This window comes from Lithobates pipiens, unplaced genomic scaffold (genome assembly GCF_037356315.1).
Source record: "Lithobates pipiens isolate NorthernLeopardFrog02 unplaced genomic scaffold, aLitPip1_a1.2 Scaffold_16, whole genome shotgun sequence".
Lineage (NCBI taxonomy): Eukaryota > Metazoa > Chordata > Amphibia > Anura > Ranidae > Lithobates > Lithobates pipiens.
The window spans coordinates 269,795,704-269,810,616 of NW_027507748.1; the positions used below are offsets into that span (position 1 = coordinate 269,795,704).

The 14,913-nt window shown below is 41.5% G+C and overlaps 1 protein-coding gene across 2 annotated transcripts in view; it reads right to left on the reverse strand.

Moving 5' to 3' along the window:
• The window catches only part of ACACA (acetyl-CoA carboxylase alpha), a 480,408-nt gene that overhangs the window by 389,926 nt on the left and 75,569 nt on the right, over positions 1–14,913 (reverse strand). For both annotated transcript variants that reach the window (XM_077481395.1, XM_077481394.1), the window contains exons 16-19: positions 14,475–14,556; positions 5,964–6,109; positions 3,767–3,917; positions 663–797 (exon numbers count right to left, since the gene is read on the reverse strand). In XM_077481395.1, coding sequence (XP_077337521.1) covers positions 663–797; positions 3,767–3,917; positions 5,964–6,109; positions 14,475–14,556 — 514 coding nt within the window. The remainder of the gene's footprint in view (positions 1–662; positions 798–3,766; positions 3,918–5,963; positions 6,110–14,474; positions 14,557–14,913) is intronic.

Sequence of the window (14,913 nt, forward strand, 5' to 3'; positions counted from 1 at the left end):
TCACTGGAAAAGATGCATCCATTGGAAAATTTTCCCTCATTTATGTGACAACTGCAAAATTGTGGCTTTCCCATCCTTGTCTGTATCAGAGACAAGAGGCACCAGAAAAATTAAAGCAGGTGAATCTCCCCAGCAAGGATACAGACAGCAGAAAACCTGACAGGTGTTTTAATACTCCTTTACCCCGTTCAAACTATATTAAGACCCTTTTCACACTGCAGCACCGCTAAAACAGAGCTAAAGTGCTGGGCATTTTGGACTTTTTCTAACATCCCACAAGTGCACCGCCCGAGTATGAAAGCACATTTATGGCAATGAATGGGAGGCAGTTTTCAGGTGCTTTTTTGAGGCTATTTCTAGCACTAAAATGCCTGAAAACTGCGTCAGTGTGAAAAGGGTCTAAACAGTTTGGAGGCTTTAGATAAGTCTAAGCTGAGATACTATTAGATTGGTTTTGGTGAGCTTTTGTTGCATGCTTATTATAAAACACCTAATAGATCCTAGGTACATGTTAGCTCGTGGAAAAGGAAAGGAAGAAAAGGAAACCATTTGTGGCTTTTGAAGCACTAGTTGAGCATCATCATTAGCAATTATAAGGCATATAAATAAAAGTACTGACAAAAATAGAAGACCAAAGTTTTGCCCATAATTAATTGATCTACCTGCTGCACTCTGCTGGGGTCATCTAGTTGAAGTTTAGCAATTACACATCCAGGTTCCAAGACAGCACCTGCACGTTTCACGTAGTGTATACAGCCTGACTCCATGGCTGTCAGGGTCATCACCATCTTCATAACCTACAGAAGAACATTTGTAAATTATATATTGCAACACACTGATCCATCCCACAGATACATACTCAACAATATAAAACTATATGCATAGAACATGTACATATGTTCATATAAACATCTCAAAAGCATGCTAAAAAATATGCATAGTTTCATTTTTCTAATAAAAAAAAAAAAAAACTCATATTGTAAAGCCTGGCAAAAATAGTGATAAAGTATTTTATTATCCATTATTATTGCACAGACTTTTTTTGTCCAGGGGGAAATGTTCATGTTTGACTCTGATAATTGGCTGACTGATAACAAGAACAGTGACATGAAATGTTTCAGAGCATTCTGCTGAAAACTCTATGGTTCCCCATACCTTAAAGCTATATTTCCCATAGAAACAGTCAAAAGCCAGTGCAACTACAAAGGGACAATGCATAACATACCAATAAACACTACACAGTTGACTGTTACAGTGTTAAATTAGTCAAACTGGAGTCAAGCTTGATTGGTTGCATTGGCCTATGAACACGGCTATTGCCAATTACGTTTACATTTATGTTCTTAGAATTAGAGTGATACTGAACTTAACAAGTAAAGGTTTGCTTTGCTATAGAGAAATGTATAAATGTTAATTGTGCCTACAAAAAAAAAAAAAAAAAAGAAGTACCTTTTGTGTTGCATACCTACTGAAATACACTTGCTGGTATGTGAGGGTGCCCAGGCACTCCTGTGCCTACAGCCTCATAGCTGTATCTCTGCAGTGTGAGATTAAGACACTGCTTTGCCCCTTGTCTACCTATTTTGTGCACAGCTTCAAGAGATTAGTTCCTCTTTACAACCCAACTCCAGGAAAAATGTAAGTCCTCCCTTGCAGAGGGGCTGTGCCCGCACTGCAAGGGTTAAAACTGCTTATTTCTGTCTAGGGGGTGGGAAAAGCAATATTCCATGCTCCAGCAGTGGACTGTTCCTCAGCATCGTCAAGTCCAATGTAGGGCTTTGGTCATGATGACACCAGAGGAACTTAGAGCGGAGAAGAGGTTGCCAGGAAAGGTCTAGCAGCACTAAGGAGCCTGGTGGTCCATACGTGGAGTAAGCAAAACAATTTTTCCAAATCTCCTATATAAATATGAATATTTAACCATTGCAGTGTGAGTGCAGCCCCACTACAAGGGAGCATTTTTAGTTGTACTGGAGTTCGGCTTTAAGTTTGTTCTTTTTTGTCTACTAAAATGCAATGTAACCTTATATTGGGAAATTCTTTTGCTTCAGTTAGCTATAGTACAAAAAGGGTAATTTGTACCACTTGCTCATACCAGTATGCCGTGTCAGGTTTCCCAGTTGGTTACTCCTTTCATATAGTGTGATTGCAATGAGTGAAGCATTAGGACTTGTCAAGCAGAAAATCTATTTCTTATGTCTCTCACCTGAACAAGCTACATCAGCTTTGTTCCCTTGCTTCATTAAGCTGTTTCACAATAGACTTAGACTGAAAAAAGCATTGTAACGTCCATTGAGTGTTGAACAAATGGAAAGTGCAATATGCAGGAGGATTTTATAAAATGTACATTTCAGATGTGTTTGGAAAGTTGAAGTCAAAGTAGTTAAATATTACTTTTCAATATACTTTATATTTTTCTTAGAGATTTCGTTTTAGAAATGACAGCCAAGATTGGAAGCAAGCTTGATGCCATCAAAACCATTTGTGCTAAAACTATGGACAATGCTAAAAAAAAAAAAAAATTGCTGATTTTATGTCTGCCCTTAACATCCTAATAATTAGAAATTCTCTTTAACAGCAACTTTAAGACTTTTTTCACACTTGAGTCTGGAGGTGACTATTCTCTCATATTTGGAATATGAAACCCATCCTCCTTTCATAATGTTTCCAGAAGAAGACATAGGCACAGATGTTGATGCATTGTACACATGAAACACAAAAAATGCTAATGTATGAAATCTGATAGTTTGATCTTCAGTTCACAATTCCCATTTCCATTCACCTTTGTTTTTAGTTGTTCGAGGTATTATCCCTTATATTCTTCATAATAAAAATTTATTTTAAATCAGACAGAGAGAGTACCCTTTATATTGGCAGCAGCATGTGTTTAGGGGTAAGGGTTAAGTATTAAGGTTGGGGATCAAATGTAGGTGTTGGCAGGTAAATTGTTCATTTGAAGGTTAGGTGAAATGTATGTGATAGCAAAATAAAAAAAGAGAAACCATTTAGTACATTTCTGCACTACATGTACAGTTCTCCATGTTTTATCGAAAGTACAGAATAATGTCTATTGATCTACCAAAAATTCATTGTGCTCCTCAGTTCCTGTTTGGGCTGATAATAGTGCCTCTGCTGCACTGAAATTCCAACCATCTTGGCCCACTGAACTACAGAAGTCCATCTAGAGTCTATCACCCTTCTGTTCCTCTCCACATGCATAACTTGATTTTGTTCTCCGCAAATAATGTAGCTGTATTAACTGCAAAGAGTTTTCCCTTTATATAAACCTTATATTTAGGTTAGCTTTTCCCAGCAACAAGGGTTATTTTTAAAATTGTATTGTAACTATAATTACGGTTAGTCTTGCAAAGGTATTAAGGGTATGGTGCAAGCATAAGTTCCTCTGCTCAGATGGCTCCTGTAGGAAGGTATAACACATGGTTGTCATAGTACCCAAATACTTCCTTATCTACCTACTAGTGTTTACATGTTGAGGAAGTGATTGTAACTTTACATAGTTTTCCTCAGGTGTCAAAAGGGACTACTTACATCTCACAACTTGTCTGTCAAGTCTTTCAGTTACATGCTTTGTTTACAGAACACATCGAGGAAGAGTCTGCTCTGGTCTCCAAGTCATTTATGAAATTATTACTTACTGGACCTACTTGGATATCAAATTCATACTTAGTTTCACTTAATTATTGACTGCACATAGGATAAAATTAAACAGAACATACTCTATATAATAAGTTAATGACTATAATACCTCTATCTCAGCGAAGCATTGTCCAGCAAATACATGGCCGCCATCCTCCACCACATACTGTATAAGCTTGCCAGCTGAAGGAGAGCGCAGGATTGAAGGATCATTTTCTTTCTCAAAGACACAGGTTTTATTATCAATAGTGATGCGGTACCTGTTAAAAAATAAATAGCATCCTGAAATGTGGTCCAAAAATATGACACACCATCAAATCGTTTCCTCTCAAAATGCGAATGCCCTGGAAACCAATTATAAGATGTTAACCCGATGGTACTATGTCCCTACTAGAATAGCACACATGATACTAGGGGGCTCCCCTGACTGTTTTATGGGTTGTTAAGACCCAAGCACCTTTTTCCATACTTGGTGGTCATGTCCAATAATTATTGAGATGTGTTTTAGACTAGGAGTGAAAAAATCTTGAGCCACAGATACAAAACAAATACAGCGGTAAAAAAAATGTCTTTAAACATATATGCATTAGAGCAATCGTGCTTCACTATTGGACCTTCAAACATATAAAGAAATACTTGCCAAAAAATATCAATAAGTGCAATAATACACCTCTAGTGAATCAATTCACCAATAAGTGTGAACATAAAAAAAATCATCCAATTATAAAGTCTCATGTGAGTTATTATATTAAAATGCAACAAAACAAATCAGTGAATTTATATAAAATTAATCTTTTATCCCAAAGTCTTTGTATCGAACAGTGGGAAAGAGTGCATATGTGCTATATAAATCTTGTGGTGCAAGAAAATGTAGCACCCAGTATCCTCCATCTTATAAGGAAACCAGGTACTCACTCAAAAAATGTTGCTGAAAAAAAAAAACACAATCACAATACACACATTTTTTATGTAATCATGCCCAATCTGCATTCAGATGGTCTGGAATAGCTCTCCTTTTCCCATCCAATCAAAACAATCTCCAACTCTGCCCAACATGTTTAGACTATGCTTTAAAATCTATTACAAGTTCCCATTGCTATGAATCTCATAGAGCCACTCCTTGAAACCAGAAGAATGAACCACCAATTCATCCGAATAACTCATGTTTTGAGAGCCCCAAGCCAAACCATTGCAAAAGCTCCTTTACTCTAGGGGAAGTTTAATATGGACTCCATTGGACATTCTTTAACAAAAAACCAAACTATTGGCTAAATGAATTGATACTATGCCTGAGAAATATACTGCAAACAATTTATCGCTAGGTATTAAGCAATTTTTACTAGCAATTGCTAGATCTCTAGGCATCTGGGATGCCGCTGGCTATCTTGAGTTGGGTTCGACCTGCAATCCTGAGTTGTCAACCCGACCTGACCCTTTCCCTCTTCCTTTCGTTTTACATTGGCCTCCCTTCCCTGCTTTTCATTCTCTCTCTGAGGACTGTTTCTAACTTGACAATGCTACATTAACCTGAAAGCATTACAGCACCACATACGTATTGCTGCAACATTATGAGACATCACTGACATCAACCATTGGAACCCCCTTTTGAAACTAGTAGCGTTTGAAAATTTTCTTCAATAAAAACTTTGAATGAGGAAAAAATAAATAGCATAGAATTCTGAAGATAGACATCCTTTAAGTTCTCATCCACAATTTTTTTTTTTTTTTTTTTAAATACAGCATTCGTGTGCATGTACAGTATGTCAACCAAGCATGCCCTAGCCTGCTCTACTAAGCGCAATACCCATGAGTTGGAAAGGTCCAGGCTTCCTTATTGATTCTTCTACCAAGACCTGTGGACCATTGGGGGCCTGTACAAATTGCTGAGTGTCCAAAGACACAATACTATCTCCCAGTCAAACTATAGTCAGCCAGGTCAGGGGCTGATGATTACACACACACACATACATATACATATACATACACACACATATATATATATATATATATATATATATATATATATATATATATATATATATATATATATAATATTATATTATATTATATTATATACACACATACACACACACACACACACACACACATACATACACACACATCTATAGACATCTTCTGGACAATTATAAAAATTATTAAAGCTTCTATTCCCTTTTTCTCACACTCTTTGCATTTAACATAGAAAGACACTGAAGATTCCAAAATGACCGTTATCAAATAATAAGAATATAATAATAATAATAATCAAATAGAACAGAAACACAAAACAGGGGTATGAGGGTTACCTATCAATTTCTTCTTTAATATATGTAGTGTAGCTGCTGCCATCATATGACAAAAGCAGGCCCCCGTCACTCAACCTGTGCACATCCACTTCCACATACGATTTGTTCATTATGACCACATAAGAATTTGGAGACTGACGTGTAACCTGAATTCATCACAAAATAATTTGATGAGTAAATGTTATGTCAGTTCATTACATATAATAGGAATCATATAAAAAAATTATCTGCAAATGTGATTAAAATATCTTTGTTTGTAAACCAGCAGCATCACAATATAAACAGAGTGAGAGCAAAATAAATAAATAAATAAATAAACCACACAATCAAAATCATGCACACGCACAAATACACTTAGGAGTTTTTTTTCTTGTCTTGCTTTTAATATTTTTGTCCGAGTATAAACCTACATTTATCAAAAGCCTGTTTAACCACTTCAACACCGGACACTTTTACCCCCTTACTAATCAAGTCATAGAGTACAATGTGGTTGGTCCTGTACCATGCAATCGCCGTGAATGATCACAGAGATCACAGTAGTAAACAATGGCATAAAGGACAGCCCTTATTTAATACTCTTAATGTGATTACTGTGATTGATCATAGCAATCATATGGAACCAAGGATAAGTAAAGCAGCCCTGTACCTAGATCTGTGATCCCCCTGTCCAGTGAACAGATCGGTCAAGGATCGTGGTACTGCGCACCTCCAAGGGCGTCCATGAGTCATGCATCTGGGAGGACGTGCCACATTTTCCACCCAGCTGTATATGTACAGTGGCTGGGTGAGAAGCAGTTAAATTAAATTAACTTACTGGTGATTGACTAACTAGCTCACCGGGAGTTCACTGATCTGAAGACTATGAACACAGTAAATAAATATATTCATATAATGTATACATATTATACTTTAATAACAATTTACCTTTACGTGTGCACATTTTTCCCTTTTAAAACACACCTTTGAACTGGACTAGAGAATAATTTCCACAATAAGCTGCAAGCAAAATAGAAATGAAACTGCACTCTGCTACTGTTTACACCTGTGTTTCTCAACCAAGGTGCTAGGGCACCCCGGAATGCTGCGAGCATGGGACCCAGTCTGCCCAGAATTGGGGGACTCTTATGTATAGGGGGCCTCTGATGTGATGGGGGTCTCTGATGTGAAGGGGTGACATTGATGTCATAAGGGAACCTCTGAGGTAAAGGGAGACTTCTTATGGGAAGAGGGACCTCTGATGTCAAGGAGGGCTGATATCAAGATAATGTCAATTTCATTGAAGTAGTTGTGTGCATCTTCCCAGGATCAGGTTTTCCATTCATAATTAACATTTCAATTTTTTACATTTTAGAGTGGGGTGCCCCCCGAGATTTTGCACAGGATTAAATGGCTGAAAGACCAAGTTAGACTTACCGGTAACTTGTTTTCCAGAAGTCTTTCAGGACAGCACCTGAGAGATAGCGACTCCACCCTCCTCGTTAGGAAACACCTTCTTCCTCCAGACTTTAAAGGGAGGCGCCTCCCTACCACACATCAGTTGTAGAAGAGAACCTCCGGCCCCGGCTGGAACACATAAACACATACGTTAGTCACAGCGTAGCGTAATATAATACCATAGGGCGGGATGCTTGCTGTCCTGAAAGACTTCTGGAAAACAAGTTACCGGTAAGTCTAACTTGGTCTTTCCCAAGGCGTCTTTCAGGACAGCACCTGAGAGGATAACAGAGACTTACCCCTTAGGGCGGGACAACAGCTTGCAGGACCTTTCTGCCAAACGCCTGATCGCTGGCAGAAGTGAGATCCAGTCTATAATGTTTCACAAATGTGTGAAAACTCGACCACGTCGCCGCCTTGCAGATCTGCTCAGGGGTGGCACCAGCTCTCTCTGCCCACGTAGACGCCAGAGCTCTGGTTGAGTGTGCACAAATTCCTGCTGGAGGAGATAACCCTGCCTGGGAATATGCCTCTGAGATAGCTAATTTCAGCCATCTAGCTAAAGTAACTTTAGAAGCCTGAAAACCCTTTTTTCTTCCTGAGAAGAGTACAAACAGTGAATCTGAACGCCTGAAGGACTCCGTCCTTTCTAAATAACTCAGCAGAGTCCTTCTGACGTCCAAAGTATGGAAAGAAGTCTCCTTATTTCCTTTGGGGTTAACACAAAACGTTGGCAGTACTATGTCCTGTATACGGTTCTGAACTGAAGCTACCTTCGGTAAGAATTTTGCATCTGTTCTAAGAATAACTCTGTCAGGAAAAATGGAAAGATATGGTTCTTTAATTGACAGAGCATTTAGCTCACTGATCCTGCGTGCAGAGACAATGGCAATCAGAAACACGGTTTTTAATGTGAGAAACCTAAGGGAAGCCTCCACAAGAGGCTCAAAAGGCCCTTTTGTTAGAGACTGTAGGACTACCGACAAATCCCATCTAGGAAAAACCTTAACAGGAGCTGGCCTAGATCTTTTAAGAGCTCTAAAGAACCTGATCACCAGCGGATCTGAGGCCACAGATTTTTCTAAGAACACCGTCAGGGCTGCTACCTGCACCCTCAGGGTACTAACTGCCAGTCCCTTGTCTGCACCATCTTGTAAAAACTCCAAGATGGAGACAAGGCTCCCTGGCACCTGGGCGGCTGACAAACACCAAGTTTTATAACGCTTCCAGAGCTTAGAATAAATGGCCCTCGTAACCCTTTTCCTACTTGCTAAAAGGGTCGAGATCAAACGGTTGGAAAACCCCTTGCTCCTAAGGAGCTGCCTTTCAGAAACCAGGCCGTGAGAGCCAGGCTGGCCACTCCTGGATGGTTCACTGGGCCCTGCAACAACAGATCGTGTCTGAGGGGCAGACGCCAACAAGGCTTGATTGCCAGGCCTAGAACTGTCGAAAACCAAGCCCTTTTTGGCCAAAAGGGAGTGATTAGAATAACTGGTACCTTCTCCCTCTGAATTTTTCTTAAAATTAACGGGATTAACTGAAATGGGGGGAAAGCATAGCAAAGACGAAATTCCCATGGATAAGCTAGCGCATCTGTGCCCAGCGAGCCATCGCGACTGTCCAGGGAAAAGAACTGGGGAACCTGGGCGTTCACCCTTGAGGCGAACAGGTCTACTTCTGGTAAACCCCATTTTCCGGCAATCATTGTGAATACCTCCGGGTTTAGAGACCATTCTGCTTCCCGAATAGCGTTTCTGCTTAGGAAGTCCGCTACCCTGTTTAGATCCCCTTTTAGGTGGACTGCTGATAGGGATAACAAATGTTTTTCCGCCCACCGAAGAATCTCCATGGCCAGTACCTGAAGCGACCTGCTTCTTGTACCCCCCTGTCTGTTTAAATAAGCCACTGCCGTGGCATTGTCTGTTAGGACCTGGACGTGATGGGACTGAAGTTCCTGAACAAACAACTCCAGAGCCAAGGCAATCGCCCTGAGTTCCCTCCAGTTTGAGGACCTTATTGTCTCCTCTTTGGCCCAGGACCCCTGAGTGAAACGTGTTCCTAGATGGGCTCCCCACCCCCAGGAACTGGCGTCGGTTGTTAGTCTTTTCCCGACTGGAAAAGCCCAGACTAACCCTTCCGATAAGACATCCTGTCTTTTCCACCACCATAGGGACCTTTTTACCTGGGTTGACATTCTCACCTCTGCCTCTAGGGATGCCACTGTGTGATCCCAAGATTTTAGAAGGAAAGCCTGCAGACACCTGAAATGCATTCTTGCCCACTGGACTGCTGGCATTGCTGAAGTCAGAACTCCCAAAGCTGACATAACCTGTCTTACTGTCAGATTTTGGCTGGTCTGTAATAAAGACACTGCACCGGAAATCCTGTCCTTTTTGTCTAAGGGAAGGAAGATTTTTTGCTCCACCGAATTTATTAGAAACCCTAAAAACCGAATCTCCTGAGATGGGTTTAGGGACGACTTTTGGAGGTTCAAAATCCAACCCAACGCCTCCAGATGGCTGCGAGCTTTGCCTAGATTGGTCTGCAATTCCTCGCTGGATGGGGCGAAAAACAGCAGATCGTCTAAATAAGGAATAACTGCGATTCCCTGAAGACGCAGTGGCGCTAAAGCTTCTGCCATTATTTTGGTAAAAATTCGGGGAGATGATGACAGGCCGAAGGGTAGGGCCCTGAACTGGAGATGATGAACCATACCCCCCAACCTCACCGCCAGCCTGAGAAACTTCTGAGACTGGGGAGAGATCGGAACATGTAGGTATGCGTCTTTTAAATCTACTGACGCCATAAAACATCCTGGCGTCAACAGGTTTCTGACCGAAAAAATTGAGTCCATTTTGAACTTCCTGTACCTTATGGACTCGTTTAAAGGTTTTAGGTTGAGAATCAACCGAAACTTCCCTGTCGGTTTCTTTACTAGGAAAACATGGGAATAAAACCCCTCCTGCTGTTCTTGCAGGGGTACCTGTACTACTACGCCCTGTTGCATCAGTTCCTCTAGAGAGGACTTCATGGCCAGGGCCCTTACTGGGTCCCGCGGGGTGTTGGTAATCAGGAACCTTTTTGGGGGGTCGTTGACAAACTCGAGTGAGTAACCCTGCGCGAGAGTGGTCAGGATAAACTGATTTGAAGTTATCCCTGACCACTGCGGAAGAAATTCTTGTAGTCTTCCGCCCACCCGCAGAGACGAGTCATTGCGATTTTTCGGCCTGTGTAGGAGGACGGAAGAGAATTCCGCCTCTACCCTTCGGCTTCGGGGCGGACCAACTTTTCCTTCTCCCTTGCAACTTGCTGTCCTGATCCTGAGTTTTTTGAGGTCGAAAAAGACGCTTTGGTACCTGCTTTTTCTTTTTGACCGGAAAGGACCTCTTTTTATCGGCTGTCCTGTCAAGAATATTATCGAGGTCAGAGCCGAAGAGCAAGTCTCCTGAAAAGGGTAACCCACACAGCTTATTCTTTGAAGCCGAGTCACCCGGCCAGGTTTTAAGCCATAAGGCTCTTCTTGCAGCATTAGTTAGAGCTGCTGACCTGGCCGATATCTTAATTGCCTCAGCTGAGGCATCTGCAACATAGGCCACTGCCGTAATCAGGGTAGGAAAAGAATCTAAGATTTCCTGTTTAGGGGAATCTGCAGCTATATGTGACTTTAACTGGTTAATCCAGTATTCTAAATTTCTGGCTACACACGTTGTGGCCATTGCTGGTTTTAAATTGCTCATAACTGATTGCCATGATCTCTTGAGCAAAAGATCCATGCGTTTGTCCATCGGATCTTTCAAAACTCCCATATCCTCAAAGGACAGATCTGTGGACCTTGAAACCTGGGAAAAGGCGGCATCCAGTCTGGGCACCTTGTTCCATACTGCTGCAGGGTCCTCCTCGAAAGGAAAACGCCTTTTGTGGGCTTTGGAGCAAAAGGGCTTTTTCTCTGGATCCTGCCATTCTTTCCTAATGGCCTCAGAGATGACCGGATGAACTGGGAATGTTCGGCCCTTAGGCTCATCCAACCCAGCATACATGCGGTCATGGAGTGATAATTCCTTTTTCTCCTCACTTAAACCAAGCGTAGCATGAATGGCTTTAAGGAGCCCATCGACCTCTTCAAGGGACAGTTTGAATTTAGAGGGGGCTACCTCAGAATCCTCCAACTCCTCTTCCGAATCTTTAACGGAAAGAGCAGTGGACTGCTTTTCCCTATCTGAAGGGTCTTCAGGCAGAGATTCTAACACCGGGATTGAGAGAGACCCCTGGGAAGACTCTGAAGTGGAAGGCTGACTAGCAGCCGGGTTTGCTAGTGAGTCACGAAAATTCTGGATCGTGGCGTACAGCTCCTTCTTTACAGAGGCCACCAGATCCTCACATACAGAGGCAGATTCCTCTTTAACTAAAGAAGTAATGCAGGGACTGCATAAGGTTTTCTTCCAATTTTCTCCCAGCTTGGCCCTGCAAGAAGGACATCTTTTCTTTGGGTCAGAGCTCTTAGCCTATGAAGAAAAAGACAAAAAAAGGGAAAAAAACCAGGGAACCCTTAGTGAGACCCAGTCTCAGCTTTGATAGGGATCACCACACAGGTGCACTGAGAAGAAACCAGTCAGCTTCTAGTGCCCAGACAGGCCCCTTGCCACCAGGGGGGAAAAAAGAAAGGAGAGAGCGAGACCAAACGCCAGGAAATAGAAAAAGAAAGGCAGACTTTAACTGCTGCCTCTTACCTGGGCTTTGCTGGTGCCTGTGCCTGTCCCCACCGCTGCAGACGCTGAATCTTCCATAATCAGCTGTGCAGAGATCCACTTGTGGCTAAACGCCGCCTCCGGAGTCACGCCGTGCAGCTGCACCGGACCGGAAGCGGAAATAGGCACCAGCACCTGTCCTCCCTCCTCCCCCCTGCGTCCACGCCGGAAACAACGTTTCAGCTGACCCGATGACCCGCTCTGTCACTTCCGGCGCGACCGCCGAAAACAAACATGGCGGCGGCACACGCGCGCCGCCGCGCCTACGAACGTGCGGGCCACCGAGTCTTCGGCTCTCTCCGAGCACAAGAGGGGAAGAGGAGCCCGCTTGCTACCGCTGACGAGGCGTGGGTAGGTCGGGAGGACAGCGGGTCTCTAAAGGAGGAAAAAAAGGGAAAGAAGCCTAGTCCCTCAGGAACACCTAAGAGAAACAGACTCCTTCCCAAAAGGTGTTCCCTCCGGGCCGGAGGAAACACAAAAACTGATGTGTGGTAGGGAGGCGCCTCCCTTTAAAGTCTGGAGGAAGAAGGTGTTTCCTAACGAGGAGGGTGGAGTCGCTATCTCTCAGGTGCTGTCCTGAAAGACGCCTTGGGAAAAAAGGTTGATAGATAAACGCTGGTCTACACTGCCTTTTCCTAATACATTATCTTTGCATTAGTACATTGGAAATATACTATATACACATATTATTATATAATTGTGTAAAAGAGAGAACATAGGATTGTTGTACTGTAGAATTATTTTCTTGGCGCAAAAAAAAAAAAAAAAAAAAAAAAAAAAAAAAAAAAGAACAGGATAAGCCTGCCCACAACCATCATGCCTCAAGTCCTGCACACAAGAGACAAGTGGAACCAATTCCTGCAAAAAAGAAGAAGGAGGGCTCCCCCATGTAGCCAACTCACACAAAATGGCCAGTTAACTATAGTTGCTACTGTAGAAAATACCATATGCACAGCCTCAGTACTTGGCGGTTCTAAAGTCTATTTTTTTTTACCTTCATGCACTCTGCATTAAGATAAAATAAAATAAAAATCCCTTTGATCGTTCTTACCCCCTCCATCCTTAACCACTTATCTGACTGCAGGACTCCTGTCCCGGGTGAAGCACCGCTCCTCACACTTTCTGGTCTCACAGGAGACATTGAAAGCAGCAGGAGCCATAGGCTCCAGCTGCTGTCAGTCAAACACCTGTAAGAAGGGAGCAGGGGCATGACTTAATGGCACTATGTGTCTATGGATGAACATGGGTGTCCCCACAGCACACAACTTGCTAAGGTAGCACCTGAGGAGGTAGAAATAGTGGACAGCGCACGTGGGGGATTGTCAAAGAGAAAGTAAGGTACTACTCTGTGCAATATCGTTGCACAGAACATGTAAGGCTTACTGTTTTTTTTTTTAATAAATAATATTATATATATATATATATATATATATATATATATATATATATATATATATATATATATATAAATAAAATAAAAAAATAAAAGTATTTAAAAAAAAAAAAAACAAACAAAAAAAAAAAAAAAACTCAGCCTAGCATAAGCCTCATTGAGTTGAAGAGGCAGGAACAGAAAAACTCAGCTCTGGACCAATAGCTCCACAGGGAATCCCCACAGATACTGACCTGTCTTTAACAGCACAGTCCTAGGTCAACTGTTGCACAGACAGTTAGCCACTACTGACCAATCACAGGACTGCCACAGAGAAAAATTTCCACAATTTCCACTGCCTAAATCTACTGACAGCTGCAAATGACTGGAGCAACTTCCTGAAATTTGGGCCTATCGCAGATAGAACAGCAGTAAACTCTGGAAAACCTGCGCTGACTTGGGAGATTTCCAGGATTTAAGATATCCAGCATGAATCGGCCAGCAGTAGACAATAACATACAAAGCTTCCAAATAAACTGAGATTAGAGCTAAAGTAAAAACACGCCCTCTGTCCTAAGAGCACGAGGCATGATGGTTGTGGGTGTGGTTATCCTGTGTCAAGGTGCTTTTTTATTGCCAGTTTCCAGTTCTCCTGCAGGCAGCAGTATAACCTGACAGTATAGGTCTATCCTCAATAGATGACAAAGAAAAGATGACACTATTTCCACCAGCATTATGTCTCTGCTAGTACTAGTTACTACCAGATACAATAAAAGCTGTTATTCACAAAGTTTGCTTTTATCATAAGTTAACCGATACAAGATGTAACTGTGCCAACAAGAACAGGCCAATGACTGTATTAAATAACATATATATGCATATATAGATATTGTTCATGGACCCTTAAAAGAAGTAACATGAGTGAGATCCGGAAATACTCAAACCATGCAACACTATTACCTTAAGCACGTATTTATTCCCCTCATAGATGAGTTCCACATCTACTGTATTTAACAATGTGTGTGCTGGTAACACTTGCCCCCTAAAAAGGAAGTAAATGAAAATGACTACAGTAGTGTAAATCTGTAACAAATTAAGCAATGGAAAAGAATGGATTAAATCTACAAACATAGTAGAATAAAAAAGAGAATACAAAATGGAGCCGATTTGAAATATGTTAGCAACCAAAGTACAGCTCACTTATTTCTAGAGCTGGTTCGAAGATAAAAGCAAAATTTCATAGATTGTAACACTTTCATTTTCTTCAGCTGAAATGAACACCTTCATTATATTTAAAGAGCATTGCCATGCAGCAGAGTATTTATAAAAGTATTTCAGAAAATATTTTATTCATTTCGATATACTAAACAAGTCCAATGTAAAAACATTTGTATGTTTA